At 40.0% G+C, this 16,037-nt stretch overlaps 2 protein-coding genes across 3 annotated transcripts; one reads left to right on the forward strand and one right to left on the reverse strand.

Annotated features, from left to right (window-relative positions):
- Positions 1–1,011: 1,011 nt before the first annotated feature.
- On the forward strand, positions 1,012–5,348 carry LOC120112737 (probable mannose-1-phosphate guanylyltransferase 1). The gene is made up of 5 exons (XM_039132499.1): positions 1,012–1,158; positions 2,883–3,015; positions 3,914–3,976; positions 4,083–4,322; positions 4,399–5,348. Exons 2-5 carry the CDS (start codon positions 2,905–2,907, stop codon positions 5,068–5,070), a joined length of 1,086 nt encoding a protein of 361 aa, XP_038988427.1. The 5' UTR covers positions 1,012–1,158; positions 2,883–2,904; the 3' UTR covers positions 5,071–5,348.
- A 1,670-nt stretch (positions 5,349–7,018) lies between these two features.
- Positions 7,019–15,762, reverse strand: LOC103697520 (CASP-like protein 5B3). Of its 2 annotated transcripts, XM_026801443.2 has the most exons (4): positions 15,124–15,762; positions 11,172–11,304; positions 7,578–7,786; positions 7,019–7,420 (listed from the first exon to the last, which is right to left on the reverse strand). In XM_026801443.2, the coding sequence occupies exons 1-3, from the start codon at positions 15,252–15,254 to the stop codon at positions 7,586–7,588; spliced, it is 465 nt and encodes a 154-aa protein (XP_026657244.1). In that variant the 5' UTR covers positions 15,255–15,762; the 3' UTR covers positions 7,019–7,420; positions 7,578–7,585. The 2 variants fall into 2 exon arrangements, with proteins under 2 accessions (XP_026657244.1, XP_038988428.1); XM_039132500.1 differs by having other exon boundaries at positions 7,019–7,786; positions 15,124–15,761.
- Between the last annotated feature and the right edge of the window lie 275 nt (positions 15,763–16,037).

Below are 16,037 nucleotides of genomic sequence, written 5' to 3' on the forward strand. Positions count from 1 at the left end.
AATAAATTATTCAACCATTTAGAGTAGAGTAATTTACTCTAGAATAATGAAGAATAGGATCATATTAACCCATTTACATTAGGCAAGCTATTCCACCTCTAAATGCAAGCTAAGTTGCTTCTACCTATTTTACTAACTAACTTGAGAAACAAAGACAAGTCCTAATTTTGAAATAAAATGTTCTTAAAATTCTGATTTTAATAATTATCGATTTGGAGATTTTATGATAAAGGTAAATCATTCATATCCACGATCCAATACTAATTAATTCGCCTTTTTTTGTTTTTTTTTTTTTCATTGTGTCTTTTCCTTCCTCTTTGTTGCAGGAAGTTCTTTGCTTGTTTGGCATATATAAAATTTATTTATCACTATGATAAAAAAATAACTTTATAAAATTTTTTAAATATAAAAATAGATTTTATGTCATCATTCACAAATATTTTAACTCAATAAACAGCGAAAAATAAAATTATAGTAAGTATAAGGGAACAAAAGGTAAAACGACAGCAAATATGAGATGATGGTTGTCGAACTTTAAAATAAGAAGATTTTTTTATAAATGCACTCCCTTTTCATTGTAGCTAGATTATTTTGGTCATCTCTTTTTTTTCATATTTTATTTTATCTTATGGAGCCAGATTTCTTTGCATGTCTTCCAAAAAAATTAGGATAAGATCAAGCAAGCATCTTCCCAAAATTATTCTTCTGGGTGAGCAAGAAATGTAACAGGCAAAAGAGCATGCATGTGAATAATCATATTATATATTTATATTAACTTTTAATTATGACAAATAAAAGCGTGCATCAACAACCTTTTTCCTCTTCCGGCGCCACTGAGCACCGTTGCGGAAGCGGTCGGTTTGCATGAGTTACCGGGAAAGATTTAAATATATATATATATATATATATATATAGCGAGAGAAAATAAACGAGGATTAATTTAAAAATCCGGGGTGGAACGAGGACTAATTTAAAATTCGGCGGGTGGTGCTGTATATTGAGCAGCCGGATCTCCCTCCGGCATTGGGGCCTAGTCTGAGCACAAAGGTGCTCCCTTTTTTTATCCCTTTCCTCGCGCGAGGGGAATTGAAGATAAGGAGGAGTGATCGGATATCGACGGGATTAGAGTCCTCCGGCCGGTATCTGACCAAAATCTTCGTAAGATTCGACAATCTTCTCCATTTCAATCTTCCCCACTCTGGTTTCTCGTTAGATTTGGGTACCTGATGGTGATTTCTTCTTCTTCGAATTTTCCGGTGTCTTCTGACATCTGGAGGTGCCTCCCTATCTCCGGGCGGATGTCGCAGTGTGGCTGGGATTTGTTGAATTACTCGACACAACGATCGAAGTTTTAATCTTTATGCTTCTGTGGGTCGCTCAGGGTTCCAACGCCTGTTAGAATGTTTTGGTTAAAAGTCCATATAATTTTGATGATTTTCAAAAAAAAGTACAGTGTAGAGAGTTTTTTTTATAGATCTTCTTGTACTTCAGTTGAGTACCAACCTTCTTGATTTTTAGGGCTTAGGGCTTATTCTCTGATCTCCAACAACTAAGATTTCTGCAGAAGAAAAAAAAAATGACAAGTAAGGTCACATCTCTTGCGTTTCTACTGCAATAAAGTCCATCTTGGAGCTCCTTTTCAGTGCCTTTTTTTTTTCCAAATAGATTTGGTGAAATCTGCCCTCCTCCCCCCTCTTTCTTCTCCAATCTTTTGCTTTAGTTGAATATAAACCATATATTTCTGTATTTAGAGTGTTTGTTCTCTAATTTTCAACAACTAAATGATTTCTTCGTGCTTAATAAAGTCTATTCTATAATTCTTTTCTCCATGTCCGATTGCAACTACACGATTTCCTTCTATAAGTCTACTCTTGTTATATATTTCCTTTTCTTGTTGTAAGTTTTATACTCAATGTTGAGTTCTTCACCTTCTCTGCATCTTTCTATAATGTGCTTGGGATATTAACCATGATTCTTTTGGAGTTTTGACCCCTTTTCTCTTGTAAGTAGGTTAGATTAATGAGACTTGATCATAAGCTTGACCTTTATTAGAGTACTGAATTAGGAGTGTTAAGAAGCAATTTTCTAGATAATTGGGATTCATTTCCTTTCTTCCTTTTAAGGAAGGCATAATTACCACGTGATTCCTAGTCATGCAAAAGGATTCTGAATAACTTTCTGTGACACATAGGATGCAGACCTTGGTAGGAATATCTAGCAAAAAAGAATTCATGTGACCAAGCCTAAATATCATAGATAAGGCTAGATAATTCATGTTATGGTTATGTTTCACTTTAAAGAGTTGAAAGAAACAATCGTTTTCTCAAATAAACTCTGAAGAGTTAAAGTGAAATATCTTTACCAGTGGTTTGATTCCTTTCCTGAGGACTTCAATGGTTTGGCTTTCTGTCATCGATGAATCCAGCCTAATACTAATAGTTTGGCTTTCTGCCATTGATGAATCCAGCCTGTGAATTAGCTGGAATTTGGAGCTTCGTTCCAGCTAGAACATAATGACAATTTTCACCTAAACCTACAAATTTTTATGCTTTGAGCGACACCTGCATAGCCTTTTGGGTTCTTTCCATATTGCCTGACCGTAGATTTCAATTCCTGTGGTTTCTTTCTTCCATGTCAAGACACCGATCTTATCGTTTTCTCAGAGGTTGGAAAGATTGTTCTGAAACTGAGTGGATACCAGGCTGGTAACTTCGATAGATTTTCAGTGTCCTTTATGAACAAGGTGGCAATCACTCTTCACTCACAGATGTCAAGATAGAGTTCTGTAAAGTAGCTGCTGTCTATATATAAGCATGGATACTATGGCTTCTTCTTGGGTTTGGTTTGCTTTGTGGTATTGATTTCTTCCATTCGATCAACAGGGCGAGAAAGGAGCAGTCGACCATGAAGGCACTCATTCTTGTTGGAGGTTTTGGTACCCGCCTACGGCCTTTGACACTTAGCGTCCCAAAGCCTCTAGTTGATTTTGCCAACAAACCCATGATTCTGCATCAGGTCTGTCTTTTCTGTACTATGATATTGTTTGAGTAGATAGGTGGAAATGTAAGTTTTATCAAGGTAAGTAACTGTTTTTGTTCCCAATGCATAGTTGATTTCTGGCCTTGGAATGTGATCCAATTTTAGCATGTTCTGGTTTTATTTCTCTGTAATGAACCAGTTACATAAATGTAAGAGTAGTTTTTTTGGCAAGACAAGAACATTACCAGAGTTCTTTCTATCTATGTCCCCCCTCCACATTTCATTTAGTTTACTTTGTGATTCTTCCTACTTTAGTTGACTTTGTGATTGTCACTTAAGAGATTGCTTTACCTTTTTGAATGTCAAGAACTGGTTGTGGTTGTGGTATCAGGTTGATGAGTCTTTATGGTCGGATCTTCTTTTTGCCGCTTCAATTCCATTTTGCCTCTTCAATTCCATTTTGCCTAACATCAGCGTATTCATCTAATCTTTAGAAGGGCACACTTTACTAGATGCTTGTCCATAGTTTAATTCAGATTGAATCACTTGGATCCTGTTGTAGATCTCTCACAACAATTATCACTTGAGAAATTATATGTATCCTTTTTAATATTGAGAGTCTATCAAGTAGATTGTTCTCTATGGCCAGATCCTTCTTTCTATAACTTCAATTACTTTTTTTGGGCTAGCATCGGGCTAACCTTCATTAAGGCACCCTTTGGTGGGTGCATGTCTATAGATTCTTTTCAAACCGGACCACTTTAATCTTGTAGATCTGTTGCTTTTTCTGGCAGAAAGAAAGATAAGCTATCAATTTAGCTTTTGTTTAGTCCGTGCTAGTATGAATCTATTCTTAGTTGTTTGCTTATAATGCTTGAATCAACAATTAAGCTATTTATTGTAACCAATGGTTGTGGACACTTTGTTGGATCAGATCGAAGCTTTGAAAGAGGTTGGAGTGACAGAAGTTATCCTGGCCATCAATTATCAGCCAGAGGTAAAATCATGAACTTTTATCTGTATCCACCGGTCCTCTATTCTATTTAGCGGACTTTCTTGCAGTTAAGTTTCTGCATCCTCTAATCTGAGGTCTCTTTTTCCAGGTGATGCTTAACTTTTTAAAGGATTTTGAGAGCAAGCTTGATATCAAAATCACCTGCTCCCAAGAGACAGAGCCACTAGGAACAGCTGGTCCCCTGGCTCTAGCTAGAGACAAGCTAATAGACAGTTCCGGTGAACCCTTCTTTGTCCTCAACAGTGATGTCATCAATGAATATCCATTTGCTGAACTGATTCAGTTCCACAAAGCGCACGGAGGAGATGCTACAATTATGGTAACGAAGGTATTTATCCAAGTCCTGGTAATTATTTCCTCTAACAATTGTTTGATCTGCAGCCTGTCCCTTTTTTGTCTGATAGGTCGATGAGCCATCCAAGTATGGTGTTGTGGTTATGGAGGAGGAAACTGGAAGGGTAGATAGATTTGTAGAGAAGCCAAAAATATTTGTGGGCAACAAAATCAATGCTGGGATCTACTTGTTGAACCCATCTGTGTTAGACCGCATTGAACTGAAGCCCACCTCAATCGAGAAAGAAGTTTTCCCCAAAATTGCAGCAGATCAAAAGCTCTATGCCATGGTCCTGCCTGGTTTCTGGATGGATATAGGACAGCCAAGGGACTACATCACAGGCCTGAGGCTCTATCTGGATTCCCTTCGCAAGAAATCGCCCTATAAGTTGGCTGCTGGCCGACACATTGTGGGAAATGTTTTGGTGCATGAGAGTGCTGTGATTGGAGAGGGATGTCTGATTGGGCCTGATGTTGCAATTGGACCAGGGTGCATCGTGGAGTCCGGAGTAAGGCTGTCAAGATGCACGGTGATGCGAGGAGTTCGGATTAAGAAACATGCATGCATCTCTGGTAGCATCATTGGGTGGCACTCCACCGTTGGACAGTGGGCACGGGTTGAAAACATGACTATCCTTGGGGAGGATGTGCATGTGTGCGATGAGATATACAGCAATGGAGGTGTTGTGCTCCCTCACAAAGAGATCAAGTCTAGCATCCTAAAGCCCGAGATTGTCATGTGAACATGGAAAGTTGAAGTGGTTTAGGTTCCAATATCAGAGCTATATTTGTGTCATGTGCCTGTTATTTTTCTTAATGCTTCTGTCTCTCGCTGCAAGTTTATGGGTAGTTTTTTGTCTGTCTGTTTATATGTATGTTCTATTCTAGTGCTGGCCTCATGATGGTAAGTTTGTCATCTGAGTCTGTAGGTCCATGTTTCTCCATTGAACATGGAAAGTTAAAGACTTTTATTTTGTGATAAAAATTTACGGATGAATATTGTTTCATTTATTTTTCTTTTCCCCCTGCTCCAGGAGCGATAGTGTTGAACGGATGAGCATCGATCATTTGTTGTTACATTTGTTTTGGTTTCAATACCTTCCTCATGAAGGAAGATAAGTTGTCAGTCAGGAGTATTTCAATGATTTGGTGGAACTTTGCATTTGATTTTGATATGTAAGAAACATCTAGTCCATTGGAGCAATAAGAGCTCAGCATGCAAATTTCAGACCTGACTGATGGAAAGGTAAGAATGGTGACTTTTAAATGTTGGCAGTGTTAAAGGGCAATGAAATTTCCAGCCCCTAAAATTTTCATGGCTTGCCGTGGGGTTTGATAGGGATTGGATTGATCATGACGAAGGAGATGGACCGGATGGTACCAAAAGAAAAAAAAGTCCTAATTAGCAACATTTGCCGGAGTTGGAACGTAAAAAAATCATTATAATATTTTATGGCACGGAGGCTGCCCTGCCACGGGAACCTGGTAGCGACCGAGATCTTAATATCTTATGGTGCCAAAACGAACACGGAGGGCACTGGTGTAGGAAACTGTAAACCAGTAGAAGTCTTCCTATTTTTTTAAAACATCAGCATTAGGAAATATAGTGATGCAAATGTTTCGATTCCACTTGCTTTGGAAAAAGAAAACTAATTAAGAGACACCATTTTTTTTTTTCTGGCAATGAAAAAGAAACCAGGATAAAACCAGAAAGCCAAAGGGCAGAACCCAAAGAGAGCCACAGAGAATCCAGGGAGTGGACAGCGGTACGTGCATCGCGTGTTGTTCTTAGCTAAAGGACAGAACCCAAAGACAGCTACAGAGAATCTAGGGAGTGGACAGCGGTACGTGCATCACGAGGTGTTCTTCTACCATGTATTGCAGCAAGTAATTATGTACAGTGATTCAGTTCGATCCGTGCAATCTAGCGTCGGGTTAGAATCAACCGGTGGGGAACCTTCCACTGTAGTCCGTACCGTATAATAACGACTCATTCTGTTCTCATCTTACAAGATCTTTAACGTAGCCTCCATAACTGATGACTCTGATACCTAATTGGCTTCCTCCAACGAACAAATGGAGTCCCATTACGGTGCCATTACTCCTACCGTTTGGCTAGTAATGTCATGGGTCCTTTCCAATGGATTACTATGGGATTCATCTCAAGGGGAGTACTTTGGTAAGTAAGGTTTTCTTATTTTGTTCACATCTCGGGAGTTTGATTAGTCTTTACGAGAAATAGCTATAAAGAATTTACACAGCTGGTCTAAATTGATGGAATAAGACATTCTGTCAAAATTGCCACACAAGTTGTGAATTTGGTTAGGTAGACTCACAACTTCTGGCCAAATGACAAGCCACCTCTTACTCTTTTCAAACCAAAGAACACCGCGATTTCGGCCTACTTCCTGGCTATAATTGCGGGTAGTTGTAATTAATTTAATCACCGGAATCATCTAATCAAGCCGATGTGGCCGAGAGCTCTGTCCAGTCTGAAACTCTGAATTGTAACGATGGCAGCTAACTAAACCGTCTTTTATTATATATCTTTGGAAGCGGACTGCTAAGTTCTTTTCTCTCTCCAGTCTCAATCTAATTAATATCCAGTTAACGACCAACAAACCAAAACCACACCTATTCCTCCCCACCACATCAGATAGAAAATGCAGTCAGAAATACAGCGCACCATAATTATCAGATGGACAGGATCCAGTAGACCAGTCCAATAGTCACTCGCCACATTACCCCATTGTATTTAAACAATTCAAGATCAAATGAGGATGCCTATTATCCACCGTACATATGCCCTGAGATTTGGACTGATTCATTGGACCTGATTCATGTAATAAATTTCTTGTATGTCATGTGATCCACGAGGATCGGTGCTAGAACATCCCTTGCGAACAAATGAACCGATCTACGTCGCCATCTATGGAGACCAGAGTTATCATTATCATTCACTTTCGCTTCCCGTCTCTTCTTGCGGCTCTTCCTCTTTCATGCTTTACAACCTTCGTCCATAAAAAACCTTACAAGAGGAAGCATGATGATGCATGACACCAGAGTGTGTATGGAGTCGACTAAACCAGCCCCCTGAAATAGGCCTTTATATTAGAGGCAAATATACATCAAACATGTTCTGTGACTCGAGAAGTGAATTGCAGCTCAAACCAATGGACCAATTTTTTGAATTATGGCGAATTTCATTGCTTTTTAGCAGTAATTAATAACACAAGAAGAGAGAACATACACGGCCAGTCAAACTGATGCCAGGAGCCAAAACATCACTAGGGATGATATGGCAATTAGCAGCCATGCGATAAAAGCCAATGCAATGGAGACTTCAAACTTGCCGCATGAGAATTGAGGAATTGATCTGCAGAAGCCTGTATCTCTTGCAAATAAAACTGTTACAGCTGCTGAAGAGCATGCTGCCGCAAGTGATAGAGTTGCTGTTACCTGGATTAGGTGAGATTACTTGCTTCAGTGCCACAAAAATATGAAAAGAGAATTTCTGTATCAGCTCAATTTTCAACATCCCCAGGTGTGAACAACAATTGAGAAGGTATTATGTTGTTTGGTAAGAGCATGAGGTAAATAATTACACCATGATAACCAAAAAAACAGGAAATAATGGATTCACCAAACAGTTTGTTCTACGACTCGTTTGGGTGCTTAGCATGGCAATGGCATTTAGCTCATAGTTTGCTTTCTGCTCACAATTATTATGACAGTAGTTGTCACGATTGGTATTCTGGTGATGTTTTTTCAACAGCTTGCTAGCAGGGATAATTCAGCTGAAACATCTTGACAAATTAATTTTAGAACTGAAAATTAATTAGAAAAAGTAACTGAGAAAGGATATGCTATAGAAAATGCAAAAGAAGCAAAAAAAAAAATGTAGGCATAAGATTGGATCGGCTATGTTCTCATGAAGCCATGAGAAGCACAGACTCACATCTGAACATAAGCCACCCAACAGAAATAATTGATGAAACTTCTTGATGCCTCAGAATGAAAATGAGACCAAATAGATACTTCAGATAGAATCAATTCGGATTCATATGCAACAGTGGCCAAAACAATGCACTCAAACACTACTAGATGAAACAGTGATTACTGTAACAAGATTGCAAGTTTATTTGGGACTTAGGTCTCGCAAAGATAGGAAAAAGCCATTCAGTGCTCAGCTTAAAGGAAATCAATGGTACCTAGGGTGCAAATGGGTCAGGTTGGGTTCTAAAAGTTAGACCTATTCTATATTCGGGGTCGGGTCTGGGTTTCCGGAATTCTAGCCCGACTCGACCTGACATGATCCATTTGAAACTTGGATAATTTTGGATTTCCAATCCTATGCCCCGCCCCGCCCCAAACCTGCAAAACTATTCGGGCCCGCAGACCGCAAGCTAAACAGGTCAGCTGGGTGCTAAAGGCCCATCCTCTCCCCCACATTCCATCTCCTTCCTCCTCTTTTCCTCCTTCCCCCTTATGATCCTCTCCATCAATGCGTTGAACCTCCGGTACACCTCCCTCATCCTCTTCCCCAGCCCCTAGAGGTCCAGGTTCGTGCAAAAGCTCTCGAGCCACCTACTTCACCAGCTCTCGAGCCTCCTCGGTCTCCCCTACGGCCCCCGACGATGTCATGCTGGCCGCCATCCTCGTGACTTCATTGTTCATCATCTTGATTATTTTTGAGCTCATGTCGACGAGCTTACGACGTGCCGACTTGTCAAGAATGGGGCGCAGGAGGTCGAGGAGTTCGACACGGCGGACGAGGCAGAGGAGGTCGACGGTCCAGGCCGAGGAGCTCGGACATGCAGAGGCGCTTCATGAAGCACCAGCAGGGACCGTAAGGAGCGAAGGCGAAGCCGACGGCGTCGTAAGCGAAGTGGCGGGCGGCAACGGTCTGGGGGCGATTGGAGATGGCGGTGTCATGGGTCTTGAAGAGCTCACAGGCGAGTTTAGGGGAGGAGGCAATGACGCAGAGGGTGGAGCCAAGGCGGTAGAGGGTTTGGCGGACAAGGGACCCGAGGAGGTGCAGGTTGTTGATGATCAGGAGGGCCACGGGCCCTGGCGAGAGGGGGCGGCGGCCGGACCGGACCTTGGAGAGGGTGGCAAGGAAAAGGACTGAGGCGTGGGCTATGGCAAGGAGGAAGAAGGCCGGGGAGGTGAAGCCTCCTTGCTCCATTGGTTAACAGACTGATAGAGCGAGAGAAAAGTGAGTAATGACTAATGAGCAAGAGACAGGAATGGCAGGACGGCAATATATCACTAGTGTTAACAGTTTGTCATTAATGTTGGCATGACGTGACAGTGATGGATGAATAGACAAGCCACCAACCCAGGCAAAAGTATAGTCGATGCTTATTAAAAGATTCATTAGGCCCCTCTGACCGGGTTCAGATGAAACAAACAGACCCAAATCGGATCCGAATTTTTTGGGTTGGGGCTGGGTTATACATGGACCCAACCCAACCCGAATGACCCATTGGATCAAAAATTGTAGTCGTGGACCCAACCCGACCCGATTTTCTATTGGGTGGGTCTGGGTCCAAAATTAGGATCCGAACAAGGAACCGGGTTGGATTGGGGTCACTCATGACCCAGTCCGACTCGACCCATTTGCACCCCTAATGGAACCTGAAACGAGCCGAATAATTTCATATTATCCAATTATGTTGGATGCCTAAGGTTATTCTAGCTACCCCACTATGTATTTTATACCATGTTACTGAAACACAAACATGCATGACTTCTTGTCTTTCCTTTCACATCATTCAATTTTTTTACAACAAATATTACATGTGATGAAACTTGGACAATTCACAGAATTCCCACACATGCTGCTTGAAGAAGTGTTGACTTCAGTATAGTGAAGGGGTAAGAGGACAAAAATAGTTCCAAGTCCTAGATAGAAAAACTGCTTTCATCAAATATTTTGCTGGCACAACAACAATTCATTGATTTGCCAGTGCTGTGTATTCTAAATTAGTTTTTTGAATTGCACACTTTAATATCCCATAAAGTTGGACCACAAGCAACTTGATTTTTTATTGTTTTCCTAAAATATGATGGAGACGGAAAGGCATTATTGGCATGTCATACAATACATAAAATTCATCATGCCATACCATATAAAGCAGAAATATCGCAAAGATTCTTGTAAAATAGGGAGTGTTACAATGAAACTATAGTGACCTTGCACTGTTGCACAGCTTATCTCTCTTATAAAAATCATCGAAAACATTATCTGTGCAAATGGTTGCATTACAGCTGAGAAGTCCTAATTATTCTGTCAAAGAGTTTTAAAATCTCATTTACTTTCATTTAATAAATGAAACTATACCAGACATGTAGCACAGCAAACTGAAAACAAATATGGGACAGAATCATGGTACAGCAGATGTGGCAACATCACTTAGTTGATCAGCTGGACCTAAAGAAAACAAACATTTTAAATACAAGGAGGTGATAGAGATATTATTTTATAATGTATTCCATGATTATGCCCTATAAGCAGATCCTTTAAGCATTTCCCGTCAGACATTTTAGGTTCAACTGCATTTGAGTATGAACTTGCCAAAAACGAAGTGAAAAACCTCAGTGTTCAATTGCATTTGCATATGAACTTGCCATAAATGAAGTGAAAACCTCAGCAGCCTTACGTAAGGATTCATGATATGAGAAACTAAAGCTGATGATACAGAAAAGATGCATAACAAGTGCTTCTGCTACAAATCTTGATGTATAATTTAGGCAAGCAGATAAAACATTAAATTCTAAGAACTAACTAAATTGTGACACATGTAACTAAAATCAGAGTAAAAGGATGAAACATGATTACCCAGTCACCGACCACAAACAAGCTTACTAACACAGGATTATGCAGATCTCTTTTAATCTTTAAGGCATAGATATCAAGACATGCAAGTCCCAAGCTCCATAATGCTTGTAATCCCATAGAAGCGACCAAATAGCTGAATCCAAAGGCATTATCAACAATTCAGTCAAACACAAAAGTCAATATCATCATGATAGTAAGCTTTACAAAGGATGATCTGCAAATTATTTTATTTCATGATGTCATGCCTGAATCATAAAATATGATTGCACAGAGCTAACCTAGGAATATCAGGTAATAAATTTCCCTTTTTGTTATACTATGCTAGTTAATTTGCTATAAGTACAAACTAGAAACAAATAATCCATATGCCGACTGCTTTAAACAAGTTCAGTACAATCTAGTCTTGCTGATCATTTAAGACCATAATCAGATTTTTTCCCCATCTTTTGGTAGACAGTAATGCATTATGGAACAAGGAGTAGCTCTTCCCCAATAACCCTAACCCACAAACCCAAGTGAAGACGGGGTTTGATCCCAAGTCATTTACAACACCTATTGACAACTTTAACCACTTGGTAAGCTGGCATCGTTATAGTAATCAGAAATGGAGTTCAAGAATCATGTTCATTTTTAATATCTGGAATGGAATGAGTTTATCGATTAAGCATTATAAATCAGACTTTAGTAAGGGTGTGGATAAGAATTTCTTCCATTGATCATGACTGGAAGCAGGAAGCACCAATTCTCCTAATTTGATTTTCTTGAAGATACATTGTTGCATGTAAAGAAATAATATGATAATATATATGTGCATAGCTGGACTACACTCTTTCACGTTAACTCCTTGAATCTATGATAGACCATCCAAATTCAAGATTCAAACCATTGAACATGATTTACACTAAAAAAAAAACCTACAAACCACAATTTATGTTTTTTGGTGGTCTCTTACCTGATCATCATGTAAGAGTCAAAATGGACGGTTTTAATAACATGATACTATATTTTACTATGACTTAATCATCAAAACCTAGTGAATTTAAATCTACTCATATTTTAAGATGTCTAGATCATAATCTATAAAATGGATTTTCAATTTTTGTGCCCTATCATGTGCTTTATCATACTAATGTAATTGATACTGTTCATTTTGGTATACGTTAGAGACCACCAAAATATATGAGCTTTCGTATATAGGCATTTTTCTTGTAGCGTAGATGACATTTAATGATTGGAATTTCAATTTGGATGGCCTATCATTGATTTTAAAATCGTTAACTCCTTTTACAAGTATAGAGAGGTAGGCATATACGAGTCTTGCTTCTGTACCTTATATTTTTTCTGTGTCATCGATACATCATAATTAAGGGCTAAGATTGTAACTTAGGACTAGTCAGTACCTTATCTATGACTAGAGGTACCAGTTGATAGAAGGATTCCCAGTGTAATTATGTGGAAAATTGCAGCCCATCCTTTATCTCTCCCTACAAGATCATTATCTCTTCCTTCTTTATCCAATATTCAATATCACCGCCGTTCAATGGTTGAGGTTTCTTTTGGTATTCTTTTTGCTGATTAGAACCACTGATACCCATATCCACATGCTACCACCTTCTCTTTCTTCTCATCTTTGTGCATCATTCTCCTTTCTCTTATTTCTTCTTTTTATCTATCTCTTCCCCAGACTCAACACTTGCTCAGAATCCCACCTCAGATCTGGTTTTGATGGCTATTGTGCATGGGTAATTTTTTTTCCCACATTTGTGTGAGGAGGAGGGTAGAGAGAGAGGTGGAAGGACGGGCACTGGATAGGGAAGTGTAAAGATATGGAGGTAAGAATCAGGGGACTGCAGTGACTGGTAGATGAATAGGGGTGAGGAGAGAGAACAAGGAGGAAGGGTGGTTTAGGAAGATGAGAAGGAGATAGAGGCTATCCGAACAAGGGGGAAGGGGTTTTAGGTGAGGGAGTAGAGAGAAAGGGAGCCTAGGTGGGGTGGGCATTCACGTACAAGATGGCCAAAATCACAACCAGCTGAACCAATAACTCCCTCTGTTACCCAATTTACCCTTCGTTCATTGATAGCTGAGATTCAATATTTCAAAATATTACCTGCATACTCCTTCTCCATTCTAACTTCATTCATAAGAAGCAGCATTCTGGGACAATAACCATCCTCCAGTCAGAATTAGGTCTACAATGTAGCTTTCCTGGTGCAAAAAATATATGATGCCCATTCTTCTCGTCTTAGCAACATGGCCATTCTCAACTCTAACCTTCTTCAAATGGACTAGCATATTAGGAAGGTACCATCCTATGTAAATATCCAATCTTTCCAACAACATGCATAATCCTTGAAAAATGATCTCCAAACTTTATGCCTTTTTTAGCAGAAAATTTAGTGAAAGCCACAATCACCTCCACACACGCCAATAGTATAAGCATTGACCAACCTATTTCCCATGATCTGCCAAGTGATGGGGCATAACCCAATCATCTTCAAGTACATATATGCAAGCAGGGCCGGCCCGAGCCTTAGGCGACTGAGGCGGTCGCCTAAGGCCCCGGGAGGCTGACCAAAAGGAAGCAAAGGCCCCATATAAACGGGATCAGGAGCTCCATCGGTGGAGAGTTTCCTGGCCTGCAGAGGGGCAATTTGGAAGTTGGGGACAGTAGTTTTGTTTTTTTGGGGGGGGGGGGAGGGGCGGGGGAGGGAGGGAGGGAGGGAGAGAGAGAGAGAGGAGGGATTTGGTTGGCTTGATAGACGCCTGAAGCCACTCTTACCTTTCATCCCTTCTCTTTTTTGGTTTTGGTCTTGGTTTTCCTTCCCTCACATTACTCCTGATCCAGCTGGGCCATCCGGAAGAAAGATAGGGGGATTGGAGATGGACGTCTTGGAGGGTGGAGATTCTTTTAGTTTTCTCCTCTCGGTTTCTTCTCCCCCTCTTGGGTGGTAGAGAGAGAAAAGGAGGGAGGGGGGTTGAATGGCTGCTGTGCCGTGATGTTGCGGTTGCTGCTTGGGTACTCACTTGAAGGGGAGATGGTGGGATGGGACTTTTATTAATTTGATGGAGTGAATTTCCCATAATGACCCTACTTTCTCTTATTGAGAGGTTTCTTTATGGACAAATCCTTTTCTTTACCTTGACCATGAAGTGCCATGGGATGACCTTTTCCTATCCTGCTCTTGCTTGACATGGTAAACAGTATTGCCAAGTATTATCTCATATTTAATCAGTTTCATGGCCCTTCATTTAGAATAATTATTTTTATGTGCTTCCATTCAAGAATTATATTAAATTGAAAAGGCTTCTTATCTATCTTTGTTAGATTCATGGTTGAAATAGTGTACTTGATAGCTATCTATTTTCTATTTTTTTTAAGTATTTTATATTTATTAAAAAAATTATTATTAAAAAAAATATTATTAAAAAAAAAGGCCTCATTCATTGGATTCGCCTTAGGCCCCAGAATGTATTGAGCCGCCCCTGTATGCAAGCGTCATTCTGTCTCAACCCCCCAAGGCAGAGAATAAATTGTAACACCAATGTTTCCATCATTTACAAAAGTTTTACTTTTTAACTCATAAACCTACCCAGAAGACCATCACATTGTTAGGTCCATGCCTAAAAACCCTCTCTGATGGTAACTGGACATCTAAAATCAGCAATGTAATTCAAAAACGGTACTCTTATCATATGTCAAAGATAATTCAATAAATAAGAAGCTTGACAATATGCAATCAGTTTGATATCTCAACCGAAAGAGACCATAAAATATAACAAAACAAAGTAAATAAACCTGGACTTGCATGAGATTAAGCTCAGTGTACAATATAACAAAATTATAATAGAATTAAGCATCTGAGCTCCCATATCACTCAACAAGATATTAGATGAGAAACATAGTTCAAAGGCTACCAAATTAAAAAGGGACCCTGGGAATCGATCATACCAGAAAGCGGTATAGTTGGAGAACCCTAGAGCGGAGACCATAATCCCAATCGAAGCGCCGGCGAAGGCACACTGCCCGATCCTCAGCACCAACCCAGTCCAAGTGCCTGGGCTCCCCACCACCACCTTCATCTCCTCCTCCTCCTCCTCCTCCTTGAAGAACCCTGGATTCCACCAAAATCCCTAGATTTCTTCAATACCGCCTCCCATTGCTGGATCTACATACCAATCCTCGCAGCCCTCCGCGCCTGACGGCCAATTCCACGCTACTTTTTCTCGGATTTCTTCTTCAAAACCCTCGATTCTTTCTTCAGATTCGATGATCGATGTCGGAATTCTCGAACTGAAAAAAAAAAAGCCTAATAAATGGACTGTGATTAGTTTCTCTTCGAATATAAGAAACGAATAATGTTCCCCCCTCTCTCCTCCTCTCTAACACGCAAGTAAGCGCGGAGAAAGGTCCATTCCGACGCATAAAATTTCTATACGGGAGTAACCGGCCATCGGGATCCCGGAGGCGATCACATTGCGTCGTAATGGGGAAGAGGTGACGCTGTAAATAGGCGGTTGGAACGTTCAGGGGATGATATCGACGGTGGATCTGAATCCGCACGGGAATTCCATATGAAAGTGGTTGGAAGGTAGCATTGCTGCAACCGAGCACTGCAATATTAGGACAATGTCTAAATTATACTTTTATGCCACTATCACGGATAATAAAAGCAAGAAGAATATTATAAGAATAAAGATTAGTGGCTTGATTAATAGATATACCTTAAGCTATTGGACATTGCCAGTGGTCCAACCTGACCATTGTCTATAGTATAGTGCAGCAGAAAACTAGTTTCAATTAGATACATATGTTGGAAATTATTTAGATAAAAATTATCCGATCATCTTCGAACTTTAAAATCC

This window comes from Phoenix dactylifera, chromosome 12 (assembly GCF_009389715.1).
Source record: "Phoenix dactylifera cultivar Barhee BC4 chromosome 12, palm_55x_up_171113_PBpolish2nd_filt_p, whole genome shotgun sequence".
Taxonomy (NCBI): Eukaryota; Viridiplantae; Streptophyta; class Magnoliopsida; order Arecales; family Arecaceae; genus Phoenix; species Phoenix dactylifera.